At 40.6% G+C, this 21,322-nt stretch overlaps 1 protein-coding gene across 1 annotated transcript in view; it reads left to right on the top strand.

Moving 5' to 3' along the window:
* Nucleotides 1-20,547, top strand: part of MBOAT1 (membrane bound glycerophospholipid O-acyltransferase 1) — a 55,947-nt gene extending 35,400 nt beyond the window's left edge. Inside the window, exons 5-13 of the mRNA XM_030265564.4 lie at nucleotides 1,549-1,604; nucleotides 3,798-3,852; nucleotides 6,504-6,687; nucleotides 8,313-8,505; nucleotides 11,247-11,350; nucleotides 14,127-14,191; nucleotides 15,529-15,661; nucleotides 16,799-16,950; nucleotides 18,686-20,547. Of these exons, the coding sequence (XP_030121424.4) occupies nucleotides 1,549-1,604; nucleotides 3,798-3,852; nucleotides 6,504-6,687; nucleotides 8,313-8,505; nucleotides 11,247-11,350; nucleotides 14,127-14,191; nucleotides 15,529-15,661; nucleotides 16,799-16,950; nucleotides 18,686-18,818 (1,075 nt within the window). The 3' untranslated portion in view covers nucleotides 18,819-20,547. The remainder of the gene's footprint in view (nucleotides 1-1,548; nucleotides 1,605-3,797; nucleotides 3,853-6,503; nucleotides 6,688-8,312; nucleotides 8,506-11,246; nucleotides 11,351-14,126; nucleotides 14,192-15,528; nucleotides 15,662-16,798; nucleotides 16,951-18,685) is intronic.
* The last annotated feature ends 775 nt before the right edge of the window (nucleotides 20,548-21,322 follow it).

Genomic DNA, 21,322 nt, shown 5'->3' with positions numbered 1-21,322 from the left:
AGAAATCTGTGACAAAAAACACAGTTCTTGAACTAAAAAAAAAAAAAAAACCTCAACTTTTTTCTTTAATTATGTTCCAGAAAATATATTTCAGTAGTTAAAATGAAGAGCTGTAATGTTTGGAGCAATCATGTATGTCTCTTAAAAAAGTTCCATATACTAGTCAAACAGTGTAAATAGTTAAATAAATGTGTACAAAATCAAGTTTTCATTTCCAGGTTGAAGACATCATTTGTGTTCAAACAGAAACCTCCATCTGATTAATGATGTCAATTTATTCTCCAATGGAGACAACCCATTGTATTAATCCTCAGTGAAGGCAGATCTCTTGAGGGACTGGTTTTACATACAGTCATCACAACTAATGCTTTTAAAATGTGGTGTATCCTCATCAGGCATTCCCATCTTGCAGCTATTGTGGTTGTGAGTGATCTGGGCACCCTGTGCTGCTGTCCCCAGTGGCAGAGAGATTGGGAGAAGCAGTGTGATGGGTTGCTCATCCCTTGGTTTGCCTGCCATGGGTCCTTCCAGATGTTCAGCACCAGGCTTCATGCCTGGGGTGCCACCCTGAACTGATTGAGGAAATGGTCAATTATCCCCGTGGTTTTCCTCCCATCTTTCCTCTTACCATCCTCTAAATGCTCTTGGCTGTGTCCTTTATCCTTGTGGGAAGCAGCTCCTGATGCCACCAAGCTGAGTTTAGTCTTTTTCCCCATTCCTTAGCTGCAGCAGCTCACATTTGCCTTCAGTGCCAAGAAGCTCTGTAAAGCTGGATATGGGAAGTATGAGTGGCCCCACTGGGAGCAGTGGCTATTTCTGTGCGGAGTGTTTAGTTGGCACCAAAGCTGCTGGGCTTCTGCAAGCTTGCCTTGGGTACAGCCAGCTCCTTTTTCCAGAGGCTCCAGATCCCACATGCCCATACACTCCCAGCTGGATGGCGTATCTTGTACGGGCTGTTCACAACGCAGATGTGTGGCCAATAAGCAAGTTGGAAACTGCTGTGCTGACAGCTATTCTGGTATTTGCACACAGTCCTAATTGATAGAGGTATTCATGTGGGGAAATAAGCATCTGTATCTGCAGAGTCAACATTTTTTAGGGCACTGAAGAGACAGACAATAAAAGAGTAACAAACAGTAAGAACAGCCAGAGTTGGGTTACAGCAGCACTGCTGTATTCTAGTGTTTCGTTGTATGGGGCTTCAATTTGCTCTTTGCCTGAAAAGAAGCTCAGTGGGCTGCAGAAGCTGGTATTTCCTGGTGGTGTGATTTCTTCTGAACTACAATTTGCAGTGTTGCACGATAAGGAGATATAAAATAAGGCTTTGTGTGCACTTAGCAATTAAAAATTCCAGTGCAAGTTACTGTGGGGTTGTTTTGAACCCAGGCAATTGTCTTATGCCTGAGTGCTTGCTTCAGCTTTAATTGGATGCTTTCCACTTGTTGCTAATACAGTTATGCCTTTTAAAGGCATAAAGACATTCAGTGAGAAAGTTGGGAATAATTTGTATCACAAGACATGTAACTGTTGTTTCTGTCTTTGTTATAGTCCGCTGATGATAATTACACAGAAGATCACAACACTTGCATGCCAGCTACATGATGGTAAGAAAAGGAATCTCTTCCCATGTTCTGAAGACAGCCTGTATATACCAGTGATTTCTATGGTTGAATTATGGAGTGAATGAATGTAGTTCAGTGAGTTGTATCAAATGAAGAGGAAAAACACTTTATGGAGGAAAATGGGAAACAAACTTTTGATCAGTTTTTAGGCTCAAACTGTCTTTTCAATATCAGAGACAACTGTTTTCCCCTTTGGGTATTCTACTTCCTTGGGCCCCAATTTGGATTTTAGCTAGTACCAGTATCTCCTGTTTAGATGCTGCAGTGCATCTCCATTAAGTTCTCTGAAGCTGTTACAGATTCTCAGAAGTTAAGAGCTGTTGATACATATGTTCAGCCATTCATGTTAATTTAGCAAAAATATGCTAGCCCTGATATATGTGGTGGTAATGTACTCCATGAATTGTGAGAGATAGAATTCAGTAGCTTTTCCCTAGTGCAGAGAGAAGCACAGTTGCAAGCAAAATAACATTGTCTTCAGTCTTGTGCTGTGCTGTGACAAAGAGCGCTATTATTTCCCTGTAAAACGCCTGTGTCTAGTACAGTGCAAGGGCTAAAAATGTCACTTGTCATCAGTAGCATTATTGCTTGTGCCTACTGATGTTGCCATGTGAATTTCTGATGGTCTGAGGCCCACTGCCTTACAAGCTGTGGGTGACTGAATAAGTGCCTTGCTATAGAGTTGTGAGCAAAGATTTAGGTGATGGCACACGGGGGCCTGGCATTGTTTGCAAGCCAGGTTTGCACAAGTGAGTCTAATGCTTTTATCTGGGTATAATAGATACAGCTGGAAGATTGGCTAATTGACCATGTTGGCATTCATGTTGCCGAGGTTTATCTGCTTCTGTAAGTTGAGTCAGCTCAGGAATTGCTGCAATTCCACAGCAGCCAAGGCACACACCTAGGATATTGAAGGTAAACGACCAGACAGAAAGGAAAAAGACAACAGCAGAGGTAGAAGCATTCTAAACAGACAAGAAATCCTACAGATTAATGGTGGTGGAAAAGGCTCATTACATTGCCAACACCCATATATGGAGCAGTTGATCAAATGAAGGCAGCTTGCAGTTCAAGCATCAGTGGCAAATTTGTATTTGTAAAAATTTTAACACAGCTGTCAGTAAATGGAAACAGACAAACAAAATACCCAGTTCTTTAAGTAATTAAGTGCTAATTGTTTCTCTGAAATTCAGGCCCTCCCAGTATTTACCAACTGAAAGAGTGGAGTGAGAATGTAAATGAGCAGCTTATCAGCAGTCGTTTTAGGATGTGGGTCTTGTGTCTGTATTGGTAATTATGGCCAATATGTTTAGAACAGTAGTGACAATTGGTGCCAAGCCCCTGATCTTCTGGGGCTGTGCACATGGAGCTGTGCACATACTCCACATCAAGTCCTGTGACTCATCCAGTGTAGTTCTGCTGAAGCCAGTGGGATTCCCTGCAGTATGTGCAGCTAAAGTTCTAGGGTGAGGGTTTTGAGGTATGTGCTATAAGCGGTATCTCTTTACCACTGGCCATGACACAAGATTTTTCCATCGTTTTCCTGGGACATTGAGTTTATGTGCTACCTCTGGCCCCAAAGGTCTTGTGCACTCAACAGGAGGTCACCCTCCCAGTCTGGACCTTGTACAATTCCAGATTATTACTGATGTGGATGTTTAGGCTTGCTCCAGCAGCAGGCAGCTGGGCTGCTCGTTCACACCAGTGGAGCTTCTGTTCCCTGAGTGCCTGTTTCCCTTCCCCTGCCCACTCCTCCTGCTGTGAAATGCTCCATTTCTCACCAAGGAGCCAGTGGGAAGCCTGTGTTTAAATGAGCCAGCAGCTTCTGGCAACAGAGGTTTTTCCAGCCCAGGACAATTTGTAGAGGTTGTTGGGGGTCGAAGCCAGTTGGTGGCATTGCCACTTCCATTGTGTGTGTGGGAATGCTATCTATGGCTGCTCTTCCTGACAGTGTAGCCAGGGTGAGAAGGGGGGAATGAGGTAAGGAACTGGGTAAAGAGGTAGAGTAGAACTTGACATAAAAGTTAGGGATTAAGATGTTTAAAAACCACCTGTGACAGAGAAATTTTGAAATTATGGCTTTTGAAATTTATTTGTGGGGTGCAAGCATAAAGCTTTGGGAATAGCTTTTACTGTTTGTCTTTTGGAAAGATCTAATATGTCTTTTCTTTACAGGAATAGGACGACAAGCTGAGGAACTCACTGCTGAGCAAAATCGGCTTGCTGTAAAGTAAGGATGTAATTATATGAGTTATTTGTGTCTAATTTCTTCCGAAGAAGTTGACTGTTTAGGTTGTTTGTTATTTGTTCTTTTGTTTTGTTTTGGGTTTTGTTTTTCATTACAATGTCAGGGACAGCATAGTGGCCCAGCCATGGAAAGGTTTCCTGCTACTTTCCAGTCCATGAGATGCCAAAAGTCCTACATGCCTTTTCTACTTGCTTGAGAAGTTTTGTTTTTGTAATGCTGCTGTCATCACCCTCCTTACACAAACATACCTTCTCCCTTTTATTCCTTTTTTCTTCAGTTCAGGACTTCTCCTTTTATCACCTGCGCTGGTCAGCAAAGCACTGAAGTACTTAGCAATGTCTCATTGACTTGAATATATACTCCAATGCAACAGAACAAGTCTTTGCTGTATTAACTCTTTTAAATTCAGGCTAAGACTATACTATACAGGCTTGTTGGTTGTTATCTTCATCTGATCTGTGATGTGCTATTTTTCCAAGAAATTACTCCTCCCCTGTCAACAATCTACTACATAGTAAAATGACATTTTGGTTTGAGTCTGACAGTTCAAGTGCCGCTTTTCCTTCCCATAATTTTTGCACACTGGATATTTTTTTTTTTTTTTTTTGTCTCCCTCCATATTGTTAATACTCCTAGGTCTCTGCATGATGCAACTCCTCATTTTTCATATGCAGAGAGGACCTCTTAGAGCACCCTTTTTTTCCCAGGTTATCTCTCAATGCAAGTGCAACATGTGTGTTTTGTTGTTGTTGTTTTTTAGAGGTTTTTTAAAATTTGTTTTTTAATGAAGAATTAGTGTTACAGAATTACTCTTAAAAACATAACTACTTTTCATAATGATATGTTTGTTATGACCAAGGAAATTATGTCCTTAATTTCCAAGGCAGAAGATTCAGCCATCAAAAAATCTGCCTATGAACTTCAGAAAGTAAGAGAGTCATTTTTTGAAAAGCAAAAATCTTGTAGGTAGCTGTGACCCCATAGTATCTATTTTTAAAGCTCACAGCATAATTTTTAATTTCACTTGGCCCTTAATTCTAGTCAAATTCTCACTAAACAGGCTTGTTTTTTTGTTTTTTTTTCCTTATACAGTAGATGAGTTCATAATAGAAAAGAAGATGCCAATAGCTTAAGTGTCAGTGGCAGACAAGTCATAACTGAAGAGTTTTAAATCCCCTTTGGTAATACAGTCTTTTGTCTTCCCTCCTGTTCTTGGTCTGTTTTTGTTTCTCACTCATCCTCTGTACATTCCTTTGTGCATTGCTCATGTCTCCCCACCCAACCATGTGCAGAACCCAAGTTGAAACTAATGACTTTATTTTTAATCTTACTGTAGAGCTAGGAAGCCCACATCATGGACCTGTTTTTGCAGGACAGAAAGATGACTCTTATCCCAAATTGTTTGCTTCATCTTTCTGTGAAATGCTTTCACTAGAGAATATACCATTTAGGAACTAATATCTACAATAACCAGTAGGGTGAATGCAGAAAATCCTTGCTAATCTAACTGTTTATTCAGACTAATTCCACTTCAGAATAGAAGCAGGCAACAGAAAATGTTTAACTGTTGCTTAGTTTTTCTGCTACAAATTTGTTTTAGTCTTAAAGAATTTTAAGTGTGTTTTGGTTATGTGTGTCCATCTGTGTCTTGGGCAGGAGAGCCCTCAAGCACTGTGCCCGAGTTTGTGTTCCCATCTGAGGGCTCCGTGTTTACTTGAATGGTAACAATTAGGACACTTGTGGAGAGCACTCACTCTAATGCAGTGCAGAACACAGTGCACAGTTTGGATGTTGGCATTTTCTGCCACATAAAAACTCCAAGCCTAACAATTTACAAATTACACTGCTGCTGAGAGGCCTTTGCAGCTTTCTTTTTCCATCGTAATGATCTGTAGCAAAGGCAGTGGTTCTTCTTAAATTTACATCAAATGTACAGCCCCAGAAGGAACTGGTGGAATATGCACTTGCAAAATGGAGAAAAAGTAGTATGACAGACCTTCTTTGACTTTCATCTTCATCAGTCTTTCAATTAATGTGTTTTTTTTCCCCTTAGTTCCTTTTCCTGTTCATGATGAAATACAGGCAATTACTTCCTTTATTTGAACAGTAGGAGAGAGTGCTTATTCATTCTCTTCCTGTATGTCTCACATGACACTTCCTATTTTTCAGAAGGCTGAACTGAAGGGTGGGTGAGAGCTCCTCCCAGGACTAAGAGTCCTGGTTCTGGAGACTCCCTGCCCTGTGGTTTGCCCTGACATCCTGGGCAGATGCACAAAACCAAATACCAGCTTCTCACTCCCGGTACTGATGATTGTCCAAAATGGACACGTTTATTACTGTTTTTAGCGAAAAAGTTTCTGAGATTGCAACTTTTCAAATCATTTGCACTAGTTCACCTGTAGTTTAAACACTTCCATGTTACCTTTGCTCTGACTGCCATCTACCAGACATCACTAGAATATGACAGGCTGTGTTTCATCTCCCCCAGAACAGATCTAGAGAGTTTTCAGCTGGAAGGACAGGGCTAGGAGAGAGGTGAGAACTTTGGCAGACATTGGTGAAAGCCTTTAATGTGCTTTACGTTGTTTTGGTTTTTTCTGTTTGTTCTGTTGTGTGTGGCTGATTTTTCACAGGTCAAGACCTTCTTTACTGGAGTATTTAAGTTATCTTCTCAATTTTATGAGCATCATAGCAGGGCCTTGCAGCAATTACAAGGATTATATCGCCTTCATTGAAGGGAGGCATGTGCACATGAAACTGTTAGAAGTGAACTGGAAGCAGAAGGGTTATGACAGACTTCCTGATCCTTCTCCAACTGTAAGTTTTAAAATTACAAAGACTGGTTGTAGGGGGCAGGAAAGTACAGCTTTGTACATGATTTTCATAGTTAAAAGCTAAGAAGCAAAACCAATTTTGGGTTATCTTGCCAGTAAAGGGTATAGTGAGTTTTTTCTGTCAGTGGCTGCTGTTTTTATCACAAGGTCAGGGTGAAGGGGCTGGCGAATTTGCCAAACAGTTTTGGCATGCAAAAAGGGTCACTTGTTAATGGTTGTCCTTTGTGCAGTGGTGGGAATGGGCTGCAGGTTCTGACAATGACAAGTTGCAGTTCAGCTCTAGGCAGAAGAGGAAATGTCATAAAAACCCAAAAAAGTCAAATCTTCCCCCATAAGTGCGGGAGATATTAGAAGTACATTAATCACTACTAATCAGAAACCGTAGCCTTCCAGATTGTTTGCAAGAGTACACTTTATACACTTCAAGATGACTCAAGAGGTAATTTTTTCACATAGTTTTAACACTAATCTGGTTTTGTATCTTTTTAATATTACTTAAAACATTCTTAGAAAATAGAAAATATCCTGCTTTTTGTAAAGCAGGACAGTGTAGCATGAGGTTCAGATTTCTCTCTATTAAGGTGACGCTGTAAGTGTAGTTTTGTGACTGTGCACAGAATATCTCCTCTGAAGCTGAGCATGTGCTTTTGTGTAATGATTCCTATTGCATACAGTTGTCTTTCTACTGACCCTAGTAGTGTTAGTTCTGATTTACATTAGTCTGACTGAGGTCAGAATAAGGCCTATATTGTAGAGGATGCAAGTCAGAAGAGGATATTAAAATCTGCACTAAAAAAAAAAAAAAAATCACATTACTTTATTCCAGAATTTGGATAATCTATAAAAATAGATCAAAAATCAAAAGCATAAAAAATACATGGTTGTTTTAATAGTAAATTGTATTTTTATTAGCCTTTTGAGAACATGAGTCAATTTTCACATGGTATCCAAGTGCCAGATTACTTTTTAATTACAAATGGATCAAGAAGAGTCTACCCATGGTGGGTATTTGTAAACAAGCTTTGAACTACTGCAATGATTGTCAATAATGGTGTGTAGGAAGCTAGGGAAATGGAATACAAAATGTGTGGCAGAGCACATACCCTGTGTTGTGGGTACAAGTGTGCTCTAACAACACAATGCTTTTTGGACAACTGATTTTCAGCAAGACTTCTGGGTGGCAGCTGGGTAGTAAGACCTACTGTTGCACAGAATACCAGTGCTTTTGGCTTCCAGAAGGAAACCAGTCTTTAGTTCCAGGAGAAGAGAGTACATTTAGAGAAAATTTCTGCTTTCCACTGTAGGGCTTGATATGTTTCCTTTCCCACTTTAGAATCTCTGCACACTGATGTGGAGTTTGTCATGAAGTTCATCATTAATTTGACTTGTGATTGTCCTACCTATCTATAGGTAGTTCAGTAAACCAAATTAAACTATAGCTGTGACTGTGGCCTTTTATTGGTTACCTCTTCTAAATTAATTAGTATCAACTTTGTCACTGGTAACTTTAATGGTTCTTGAAGTCCATAGTTTTTGTATGTCATTTTTGTATGTTCTTCTCCTTAAGCAAGTGTTTCTAATGAATGTTTCATTGTTTGTGCTTTTTAGGGAGCAGTGATGTACAAGCTGTGTATCACACTAGTATCTCTCATTTTATTCTTGACACTTACCAAGAACTTTCCAATGGCATATATTATTGATAATGAATTTCTTGATAAAACTCCCTTCTTGTCAAGACTTGGTTACCTGTATGTTGTAACACAAGCAGCAAAACCAAAGTATTATTTTGCATGGACATTGGGTAAGTCTGGCTACATGATGTACTTTTATGTGTAGCAAATAAGTTCCTAAATGGGTGAGGAGGTCTGAAATCTGGGATGGTGGGAGAGGGGGAATAAAATTGTCCCTAGACCTGTAGTTCAAGTTCACATGGGAGATGTATTCCTTTAGGCAGTGGACCCTGTGCTTGTTGGAGGGCTGGTGCTAAAACTTGCCTCTAAAGTGCTGTGGGGTCCTGTATACACCTTGGCTTTAAGCAGTCCAGAGAAAAGATTGTAGAACTGTGGGGAACAAAGGAAGTGTTGGGAAGGATCAAAATGTCTGCAAGGAAAAGGACGAGTAGAAGTAAGAGGGCTCACTGAAGGGGGAAGAAAATTTTTTTAGAAGCCAGTCAAACTGGTGGTCAAGATAATATTTTTGCATTTTACCTTATTCTTTTACAAGTCATACTTCACCATCTATGTGTGAGGAGTCAAATCCTTTAGGCCAGGCTGAAAATATCCTAGATTTTTTTACTGGTGTTACAAGACATTGTGTCTTGTAACAGGGGAGATCCTGGAAGTCTAGCAAGGAATGCATACAACTTGAAGTGGAGCAGGGTGTCACTGCAACGGGATGGAAATAGCCAGGGAGATTCATTGCAAAGCTGTGATTAAACTGCTGGGAATAAAACTGTCAGATTCAGGGAAGGCAGCCAGGATTGGCATGTGTGGGATGGGAAAGGCTTTGAGATAAAGAATGGCTTGCTCACAAACTTACTTTTGTGGGATCCAATGTTAAATTGTTGCCTCCATTTTTTCTGGCATTATAGTTAACTGGAAGGCCATTATTAAAGAGATAAACTGAACTTGCATTTGTGACAAGACCAAGCTGCAGAGGCTCTAGAAATGTCTTACAAATGAGGCAGTTTGCAGAAAAGCATGCATTTCATAGTGGAGGGTGAGGCCTCATCTATTCACATCCCAAATCCAGGCAGGAGAACAGCAGGCACTTTATCCTTTTTTTTTATCCTTTTCCAGTTTTGCTCCTAGTGGCATGGCCCAGGGCATTACAAAAGCCCTGCTGAAATGGGAGATAGATGCTTCCTGTCCTCAGGAGAGGACAGGCACGCTACTGTGTGAGAGCTGCACTGCCCTGATCCATGGAAAGAAAATTCAGTTTCTCACTGCATTGGGGTAGTTCTGGGAACCCAGCTGCAAACCTAACTCCGAGCTGTCACTGAAACCACTTTGGGTCTGAGTGCCTCCATCCAAGGAGCTGAGAAAGCCAATATACAGCCCAAGCTTTCAAGCCTGTGGGGAAATGAAGCTCTGTGGAGCTTGTGGGGATTCAGGTTTTGTGAGCAGCTTGAGGCTGCACAGTTGTGAGTTTTCTGTGCTTCACACCTTGCTCTGCAGACAGCAGCCTAGGAAGCAAAAGGCCAAGAGGGATGCTATATAATTATTGCTCATTCCATGATTCCTAGTTTCTTGGTGTTGGTGAAGAAACACTAATTATTTGGTCCTTGCTACACTTGGGGCAAGGAGGAGTAAATCCAGGAGTCCACTGCTCTGAGAGGGTGGCTATGTGCAGCTCCAGTCTCTGAGATTGGGCAAGATCCTGTGGGCCAGCTTCAGGCATGGTTATTGTTTATTGTTGGAGAGTTTTTAAGCAGGGAGAAGATGAAAAACATGGGGAGCTTTCTTTCCATCAGTAAAACCTATCTCATTTAGGAAAGTGGAAAACAAAACAGAAAGTTTCAGGTTAGAGAAGGTTGCTTGTTTATTTATTTATTGTCAGTCTTGTTGCTTATAATTAGGTTCCCTCCCTAGTTTTGTGCACCAGGGCTTCTCCATGAGCTTGTGGCTGTACTCACATAATTTACAAAGTAAAATCAGTTTTCATTCTTGGGGAAGAAATGCTGACCTTTTAAAAGAATAACCAGACTTGTATTTTGTAAATGATCTGGAAGGAAAAGCCTAACCTGTATTTGCACTTCCCTTTTTCTTCCAATGATCCTCAGTGTTGGCTGCAACTAGGGATCCAGAGACAATAATGAATTCTCCCTTCTGTTTCCATAGTCCTCCAAGTAGGTGTTTCTAGCAGGGGCACATTGAAATCAGAATCTTGAGACCCAGTGATGAGGTGACTCCCAGACACTCTGAGGTGATTGACAAGGGTGCATCAGTGTGTAATGTCTACTGTTATCCAAGCTTTTACTTGCCTTAAGGTAGCTACATGTCTAACTGAAGTTACTCAGTATTTGGTTCATAGAGATGTTGAGGCACTTTAGTGAGGCACTCAGCAACAGGATTAGCAAAAGGCTTTGTCTGCAGAATTCTGAATGACAGTCTTAATTAACATAGCCATATTGGAACTCTTAATAGAAATAATAAGCATGTGTTTGCGATATTAATTTTTTTTTAATTCTGGAAAATGCTGTGACATCCAGGTGCCCTTTTGAGAAAACTTCTCATTCATTTTATGGTAATATCTGTCTCAGATGAATAATAAAGGCCAAATAACAAGAAAAGTGATTTATCGTTGTTATTTTATTATTTTATTTCTTCTGCACAAGGAGTAGGTAGTCTTTCCTCTTGAGGAAATGACTCTTGTGTAGCCTTATAGTAATGCCCTTTTGCAAAGAAGAAGCTTCTCCTAGAAAGAGAGGTTGCTAAATCCTACAAAGCTGGCTTGAATGTTTGTTTAGTGCCATACTGACTTGTAAGAAAACAGGTCTCTTCCAGCAGTCTGATTTTGACCTGTTTTGCTTTGACATTGCAGCAGATGCAGTCAACAATGCAGCTGGTTATGGATTCAGTGGAGTTGATGAGAGAGGCACTTTCCACTGGGACCTGTTGTCCAATTTGAATATCTGGAACATTGAGGTGAGATAAAGGAGTGGCTGCATTGGCATAATCATACAGAACTGAGCATGGTAATGGGTAAAGGCTTTACTGAAAGGAAAGTAAACCTATGCTACTAGACTGCTCCTCTTTAGCATGAAGAGGTTTTGCATTTTATCTGTTGAACAGATAGAATGCATCTGTCTCACAGGCTTCCTCACATTCTGTATTCAGGTGGTATTTCTACATAGTTTCATGAGGGCTAAAAAATAATGATATCAGATATTTAATAAATGAGCAGTCAATTACTGTAGATTGTGACTGAACTCAGTGGGTCAGTAAATTGTTCACAGCTATGATTCTTCACCATGTGTGGTGTGTTCTGTTTATTTTCTTTTAACACTCTTTCACTTCTGCAGCCCAGTTGAGATGAGTGGTGGTAGTGAAAGAGGCTGTCACAAGTGGCACAGACACGTGCAAGGGCTGAACTGCCTCTGGTATGTGGAGAAAAGCAAGGGTAGGAGACATAAGAGGTACAAACCAAGCAACCTGAGTGGGAGCTGACAGGGGCACACAGAGCTTAGGTGGGTGCTGGTCTAGAACACCATGCAGCAAGCCACACTGTTGCTCAAAACATCTCTCATTCCTTCCTTGTGACTGCTGCATACTTTTAAGATCCATTAGCCTTCTGAAAACTATTCATGTTTGTGTCTCTAATTCAAAAGATGGCCCATATAATTTGTTTGCCCCGAAGAATATTTTGTGAGTGTCAGTGAGATGTGGAAATATTTATGTGTCTTGCGACTGCTTTCTAAAGGCTTCTTTTTTAGAAAGAGGAGGAGCCTCCCTCTGTAATTCTCTAGTTGTGATTTTAGAAGTAGTCACAGATAAAAATGAGTTGCCTGCTTTATTGCTGAACAATCTGTGACTAACTGAATGTGCTATAATAGCTCTTCTCAAAAATGAAAGAGCCCCTGTAATTCTTCCTTGAAGATGCCAAAATTGGAAGTCTCATTTTACATTCTCTGTTTTTCAACATTCTTTCTATTTTTCTTTTTTAACCATGATTACTCATCAGTGTACTCCTTGATGAGTACAGGATACACAGCTCAGAAATGCGTTACACTTCTTGATGACAGCAACACCCTAGGTAGCACTCTGAGATCTTGAATCTATATCTAGTACAGTTTTGGGGTAGGAGATGATTCTTACTTTAATGGGCTGAGGCAGCTTCTGTTTGAAGGAGGAGAATAAAATGTAGCCAGTATTCTTCAGTCAAGCCAAATGGAGAAAACGGGAGCCCTTGCTCCTTTCTACCCACTGAACTGATGGCCTCTCAAAACTTACTTCCTTTATGGGTCACATGGGCAACAGAGATCAGAAATTGTTTCCAAGAGCATAAAATAGGATGTTGTCTGATTTTTTCATGTTTGCAATGAGAAAAAGAGAGGCCATGGGGACCATGGCTCTGGCTAAGCCTTGAACCATCACTTAATTTATCACTTAATGTGCCAATAGCAACGCTGGCAGTTGAAGTGTGATTGTACAGTGTAAACAGGTACAGTCTATATATTCAGCAGGTAGAGCACCTGCATGTGTAAAATTGCCTCGGAGTTGGGAACTTGGGTGCTAAATGTGACTATCTGATCTGTAGAAAAGATAAGCACATGGAAGGGGTTTTGTGGGCCTTAAAACATGACAGGGGCTAAGCCCACATGCGGGACTTGAAAGCCTTGGCAGCGTCCTTGTTTTGACAGCCAGCAACTACTTCCTCTCTTGGTAATGTAACAGGGGAACTTAAAGGAGGCCAAAAGAGAGTGACAATATTAGTCGGAAGAGAAACTGTGTTTTTCTTGGCTTCTCATGGTGCGGTAATGCAATTAAAATGTGGCACTGCTACATTGGGAATTGCTAATCATTTTTACTCTTTAAATGCAGAGGTTTAAGGATTCTGTGTGGAAGTGCAAAGATTCCAAGGGGAATATGCTTCTAAGGGCACATTCCCCTTGGAAGCCTTTGCCCTTAATCAATTTTTTCAGTCATTTTTCCCATCCCTTGCCTTCAGCTGATATGGCAAAATATTGCAGTGTCCCTACTTGGCCAGGGTGACCTTGGAGGTTTCTGCCAGCAGGGAGGGACCAAGGGGGAGTTGGGAGGTGAAGTTCATCAGCAGTGGGAGAACCAATGCTGAACAACGGCATCCAGGCATCCTCTAAGGCTGGGGGAGCTCAGAGGAGGAGGTATGGGTGGTTCTCTCAGGATACTGGAGTCCACTCTGGTTTCTCAAGCTCAGCAGTTGGCTGAGAATTGGCTTCTAAATTTAGTCCTAATTTTTTTACCTATGTTTTTCAGTCTTCCCCCTTCCTTCTCCAAAATTTAATAATAATAATAAAAATAATAATAAATGTCTTTTTTTTAAATAACACTTTGTTTTAGTACCACCATAGGGAAGTCCAGATTGCATAATGGATGGCAATATATCTCTTCCAGAAATAAAACTATGGACTGAAAGGAAAGCCAAGCATATAAAACAAGAAAGCTTCTCAGATTGCCCGTTATTTGAAAAGTAACCAAACACTGTATTTAATTATATGAGACAAAGTGAGATTTTAGAGGAAGTGCCAAGTGTTAGCAGTGAGCCATCAGCCTAGTTAACGTCCCTCCCAAGTCATATTAGTATAATGATGGATTGTGGCACAGTCATCATAAAAGTTAGCTGCTAGAATTAATATTTTTCATGTATCTCCTTACTAATTTAAATTTCAAGTAGTATTTTACAGGCTTCATTGCTAACATTTCATGTGAACTTCTTTCTTAGACTGCAACAAGTTTTAAAATGTACATTGAGAACTGGAACATTCAGACAGCTGCCTGGCTGAAACGGTAAGAGTAATGAAACAGTTACGTGCTCGTGAGATCCAAAAGCTCTCCATGGCCTGGAAAAATGCTGCTTTGGCTCTCATAAATGTAAAGCCTCTTGTTCTTCCTTTGTTTCCTGTGTCTGTAATAGTTGGTGCAATACAAGGGTATTTGGTGCTGTAAAGTTTTATTGCTGCAAATGTAAAATGCTCCTATTTTTATATACGAGCAGCAAAGTCATAAACAAACTGTTCAAAACTTCCATAATAGAAAGCAATAGCATTTTGTTGTTTCCCTCCATTAACTTTCCTGTACTGTTTTGCTTTGCTATGTTATGCTTCCCATGCTGAGGTGAGTCTTGCTGTGTCACTGGCATCCAGAAATTCAGTGAGAAATAAGGTCAAAATCTTCAGATCACCAGTGTAGTCTGATTTGGAGTTACCCTAAGGTGCTTGTTAGGCAGTCCTTGCTTAGGATATGGGGAAGATACTTATAGCACTGAGATGATCTGATTTTAACCTGTGACTTTTAAGGCACATATTTAAATACTAGCATAAATTCATATTTTGTTGATTGGACTGTGTCTCATTACTCATTTCACTTTCTGGTGTGATTAAAGCTCAGTGTACAGTCAACATAGTGTCTGAAATGCAGTCACAGATTTATTGTAGTTTTTGTAACTATAATGATGATCTCTACATCTTAAAAGTCAATGTCTACTATTTTTCATTATTCGAATGGTTCCTGGTAAGAAATGCATTATCTTGACTTTTTTTCTGTGGAGCACAGCATTTAATTTAAACTTCAGATAGCCAAATAGACTGGGTGTTGTTTTCTTGAACTGTTATCCTTGCATCTCGGGAGTAAGATTTTTGCTGCTAAAGTTAGCTGGAATTCCCTGTTTTGCAATAGTTTGCGGCACTCCCTGTTGTTCCCAGCATCTGCCAGATAACTGTGCCTAAAAATACCTCTCTTCACTAGAGTGAAGGGTGGGGTCACATCTCTTTGTCTTTCAACTTGCTCTTGATCTATCATCAGAGTTTGGAAGGGTAATGTATGATTCCAGATAGAGATGTAAAGGTGAACAAAGTCTTGCCTGCCCTTTATTCCATGATTGATTTAAATGCTTTGAGCACCAGAAATATTTGTACAGGCGCTCTTTGGGAACTCATTTGCCTATAAGCATGCTTCCGCATTCCATATAAACCTCCGTTTAAATGAAGGGAGAGTGTCTCATGCCCTAGCCTGTGACTGAACCAAGATAAGATAGCTAAGAAAACAGAGTAAGACCTTAGAAACAGAAGGATTTCAAGTGCAGTGGCCATTGTTCAACCTCTTCTGTTTTGTTTTCATTTTTGCAGCGTCTGCTATGACAGAGCTCCCTGGTACCCTACGGCTTTAACATTTATCCTGTCGGCCCTGTGGCATGGTATCTATCCTGGATATTATTTTACGTTTCTCACTGGAATCCTTATCACACTCGCAGCCAGAGCAGTATGTACCTTTCATTGTTCTCTTCTAAGGCTAGACACTATCCAGCTGTCAGCTGCACCCTCACATGGTCAAGCAGCTTGTTGCTGCTGTGAGCCCTCTTTCATGCCTTTGCAGGCTTGATGTTCATTGAAACTCTGTTCTGTGTTGATGCTAATTGCAAAGCACCCAGCAGTTATAACCAGCACCAGTTCTGCATGTGATGCACTGCTGTCCCTGGCTGTCAGACGAAATGTTGCTTGAGGATGTACAGTTAGGGGTGCCACCAGCTATGTCCATGCAGTCAAATTAGCTTGGGATTCAAGGTCATGTTGGATTCCAGACTTCTCCTGGGTCATGTTGCTGTATGATGGCTCGTAATTAACTCTGGACCCAGTCTCGCACAAGAAGCTGCTGGGTGAGCATTAGCCCAAACTTGAACAATTTGTGTGGATGCAATTGATGCAGTAAAATGGTCTCTGTGTTTATGGGCCTTATTTTGTGTAGAGTCACCAAACACAGAACAGTGTTCATGTCTCACTGTTGTTGAATTTATCACTGCTGATCTTTCAGGCTGAACCAGCCACTTGTGCAGGGCTGGGAAGCACCACTCTTGTTTTTTGGAGTTGACTACAGATAAGTAACCAGGTTAATCTGAAAGGAGAATTAAACTAGTGACCAGTATTAACCACTATTGCTAGAGCAGGTTGCTTTGCCTCTCAATTATGAGGATTTCACAGATGTGAAACTAACTTAAAATCTCTAGGGAATGGCACACACTTGTATATATAAGCACTTACTTGTTCATTTAAAGTAATATATTTACTGTTGATAACCAGTACGAAATGAAAACCAGGAGGGAGGAACAGCTTCCCTCCCCAAAAATATTGTGCCAGATATCCAGAATGAGAGAGTCTGCACCTATGGTTATGACAGAGTAGACTGGGGGCCACTTCTCTGTTTGCCACTGGTTGACTATGAAATCTTGAAAATGCCAGTCCATACATTCCTGCTCCCAGTGCTTTATAACTGGTGAATAAACCTTGCGGTGATACTAATGCTGATGGTAAACAGAGAGTCATGCACTGCTTTATGTCTGTGTGGCTTTGCCTAAGAAATGAATTAATATAATTTTCTGCTTACTTTTCCCTTGACTTGCAGATAAGAAACAACTGCAGACGTTACTTCCTCTCGTCAGTGCCTCTTAAGATAGCCTACGACATTGTTACCTGGGCGGTCACTCAGCTGGCTGTGTGCTACACTGTCGCACCATTTGTTATGCTGGCTGTGGAGCCCACCATTAAGTTTTACAAGTAAGTCCTCTTCCCTTGACTTTGTTCTCCAGGGTGGCATAGACTTTTGTTAAATCACCCAAACCACACTGAAAAGCAGCTAGCATTTCATCAAATTTGAAAGGAGCTCAGACAGGATGCTTGCTAAAGTATAAGAGGTGACTTTAGCACTCCTCTAACATAATGAGATTATAACAATGCCAAGGCAGGGAACACTTTGGTTGTTCTTCTCATTCTGTGTCCTTACGTGACATTTCATATACTCCGTTTCCATTTTCAAAACAGTTGGGCCTCAACCATTAGCAGTAGCCAAGGCTGAAGAGGTTAAGAATAATGTGAGTTGGCAGTAGGAAGGAGGTGCTGAGCAAAGACCAGGCTTCCTGCCGCTGCATGCGTGTAAGGGGAGGTGTAATGGATCAGCAGGAGATATGGAGGGCTCCTGGCGAAGCATTGCTCCTTGAAAGCAGTATGCTTTTTGTTATGAAAGTATGCTTTTCTTCTTACAAAGGAATTACTTCCCCAGATTCCTTAAAAATAAGAAAACACAGGTGTTGCAGAGCACATTGAATCTGCTGTAATAAAACCAAGTTGAAAGAGAAAAATTGAGAAAATAATTAGAAAAGGGAAACAGGGCTACATAGCTTTACTCTTCTTTCATTTTACTGTCAATATAGAGCAACAGCTTCTGTTTCAGCAGAAAGACAATTCCCTCCTCCAACATAAAAGACACAAAAGTGGTAGTAAAGATAGCTGCTGTCTGTTTGCAGGAGGCTGAATTTCAACACTTTTTATTCCTGTTTCTTGAAACATTTGATTTCAACACAGAAAACTTACCATGGAGTAAAAATTTCTCCAGATCTTTCTTAGCTTCATTTCTTAATAATTTTGCCCTAGTGACTTTTGCCCTGGTTAACTTTGAACATAGTTAACATTTAAACTTAGAGACTTGTAAGCAAGCTTTTGGACTAGGGCATGAATTTTTGGAGCACTTCACACCACGAAAAGTGGTCTTAAGCACCTTACAAGGATATTAAGATCTATGGTAAGAAGCATAGATGAGACCACAGAAATGTTCATTGCTATGTTTAACAGCTGGACCATACTGATCCAAATCATCTTCTCCAAGCTGCCAGAACCTCATCTATTTGGTTTAAGTATTTTTTATTTCTCTTCGAACTTGTGTATTCTGAATTATTTGAAATAAAAATATTAGATGTTTAGAAACATACCAAATACAGATATCTCTGAGCAGTAACCTTCAAAAATGCAAGCCTTCTGTAAACATCATTACCTGACCTTCTCCAGTTAAAAGCTGAGTGTTTTGATTTATTTCAGATCTCAGCACTTTGGTTGAATTTATTTCTTTCTGTCACTTTTTAAAATTCTTTTGGAACCATTAATGATATTTCTTCACAACTTGGCCTTGTGTATTCTAACACTAAAAGAGAGATGGGCTGAATAAGTCTGGGGTTGAATTATATGGGTTTATCTGAGCTGTCAGACTTTGGATTATAGGGTTTGCTGGTGGTTACCTTGCCCCATTATCATCCACAGCAACATTTTCACCCATCAGATGACCAGCCAGCAGACACCATATTCCAAGACTGTGTGAAATTCAAGGGTATATTTTTGTTCTTTCTATGTCAGGTTCATACATTCTGCATTCATCCCCTAGCACTAAATTCTGCATATTAGGGTTGCAGAATTCATATTATTCCCCACAAAAATATAATTTTCTTTTTGCTTTTGTTCCCAGGTCTGTGTATTTTCACATGCACATTCTAAGCATCCTGGTGTTGCTCCTGTTACCAAGCAGACCTCAAACCCACTCTGTAAGAAGGGCTCAGAATCAGGACATGCTGAACTCTAGCAAAAGTAAAGATAAATGATGCCTTCAAAAAAACCGCCAGCATTGGGAAATCAAGCTGTTGTATTGTAAACAAAAAAATAAGAGGAAAAACGGGTTGCAGGAGGATTGAAGTACAAGACAAGTGGCATTTCTGTTGGCTATCTTAAAATCTTACTGGAGAGGGCAGAGAAGAGCCTGAATGACTGTAATTCAAATTATGCCAGTTAATGGAGATTTTACAGGCAACGTTTACAGGCTCATGGGGCATTTCATTTTTATAATAAATATTTTTATGAAGTGTTTTTATATATTTAAACTTTTTCACAGAGAGGCATTTTTTCTCTTTTACAGAAATACATAACTATTAATCAACAAATAATCTTGTGATTAGAGAGAGGGACAGAAAGCAGCTAGTAAAGAGTTAGACCAGCTGCCTGATAGCCTGGAGCTGTGGGCAGCTAATAGGGGAAACTTTTCATCTCTTGGTTGTGGAGAGAGATGGTGCAAGTAGAAGACTACAGGCATGAGCTTGCTCAAGGTGCTGGTGCTGACTTGTGCCCCAGCAGGGGGATGGGGGAGTGGGGCTTTCCCCGGCAAACCCCGGAGCAGGGACTGCAGCCTGAGCTGGGCAGCAAAGGTACTTCATGTCCTTCAATGTCACACCTGCTGGTGATGAGGGCAAGACAAGTCCCATGGGATTTGGTGTCTCGGGGCACTGATAACTGGCTGAGCCAAAATTTAAAGCCAAGTAAAAAAAAAAGCAAAAGGGAGACGGAGGAACTCAAATCTAGAGTAAAAGAAGGGACATACAGCCTGTGGTCTGTAGAGTTGCGCTTCTCTAGTGACACAGCTGGTGCTCATTGCTACATAAGCCTTACTTTGTAGTCTTAGTGATGAGCACTTCCATTTTGGTATCAAAATGAGTGAGGAGCCATACAGGGTTAGTGTTTTAAAACCTGCAGTTATGGGTTAAATCTGAAAAAGCTTTGTAGTGGATCAGACTGTTCTACTCAAAAACATCCCGTCTTAAGGAGGGGTTGCATTCCAGCAGGCAACACTAATAGGAAACCTGAACAGTAATTATCACTGTCATAATAAATCATTCTCTACAAGATATTGCAATCACCACAAGAGTTGAGACTGAGTCCTTGTGTGATCTTGCCATCTGACTTAACTGTTGATGCAAGTTTCCCTGCTTGTAAAGTTCTTGACTTACAGGGATGTTTTCAGGCTTGATTCCTAAGCGCTTGTAGTACATCGAGATAACCTGCTGCAAAATGCTGTGTCAGGGTGTTCTACTATTTTCTTTCTTAAATCCACTTAACCCAGTAAAATAGACTGGTACCACACATCAAAACCAACTGAAGCATTTTTTTAAATGTTTCCCAGGAATGTTTTTATCAGGATTTTGTAGAAGCAGTTCCTTTGTTAAAGTATTGGTATTACTTTATTGATATTTAACTAATGTGTGATTGAGGAAAAAATCTGCTGTTTACTGTATTCTGATTTTTGTGTCAGGTTAAAGTTTTGCCAAATTTCTCATATTTTGAGAAGAAACAAATCAGTGAAACCAATAACAAGTTCCAAAATCAGTGAAACCAACCAACAAGTTCCAAAAAAAGTGATATTTTTCTTTGATGGGAATTTTTTGTCCCGTGACCACATTATGATTTAGAGCATAGTTCATGGGAGAGTTTATTTGCTAATTTATTTTAAAGGGCAAGATGGGATTAAAAGATTGATCTGAATAAACAATTTGCTTTGTGTCACTGCCTGGCATTATTGATCACTAATGTCTAATGTGAAAAATGGGTGAGTGGGTGGGGGAAATCACACTTGTGAGGGAAGATGTTCAGGTCTGCTGGATTTTACTGCAGCTGAGCTTTCCATCCCGCTCTTGCTGAAACAGAGACAAGGTGACCCCTGTCTGTATTCGTGTCAGCTTTGCCCTTAACTTGGCTGGTCTTTTTTGTCATGGTGTGTGTGGCATCCTTGTAGCACCAAGCCTCAATTGCATCTTGGACATTTAATATTTCCCTTGAGGTCTGATTGTGCCATTCCTGTATCCTGTGGGAGGAAACCAGGGCACATCCCCAGAAAGGGATGGGGAGTTGGGTGCTGCTGGCCCTGGAATCCTGTGGGCTGAAGCCAGTCTGCAATTGCCTTCCAGAAATGAAAGAATCAGTGTGAGCTCTGGCAGAGTCAGCAAACTTCACATAAACTCTGGGCTTTGGCAATACTGCAGAAGGCAAATGTTCCCAGCAGGTTGGCCTGAGCACCTGCTTTGGAAATTAAGCGCTCTCAAAGGGGCTTGTGGGTCTGTACCTGCTGCTCTGTGCCCTGAGATCTGCCTGCATGGCTCAAACCCTGTTCTGCAGTTCTTCCTGAGCTGTGTACCTTCAAGAGAGGCCACGTATCATCAGTGGGGTTTTTCTTCTAGTGTTTCCCCAAATGAAACGTGCTTATATGTAATGCCATTGACAACATTGTGGTTTCAGCTCCTATAATGTGATGAATTAGTCTGGGCTAGTGAGCAAACTTACT

The sequence above is a fragment of the Taeniopygia guttata genome, chromosome 2 (genome assembly GCF_048771995.1).
Source record: "Taeniopygia guttata chromosome 2, bTaeGut7.mat, whole genome shotgun sequence".
Taxonomy (NCBI): domain Eukaryota; kingdom Metazoa; phylum Chordata; class Aves; order Passeriformes; family Estrildidae; genus Taeniopygia; species Taeniopygia guttata.
Note: the sequence above shows the minus strand (reverse complement) of the source record. Positions and strands in the feature narration are given on the sequence as shown.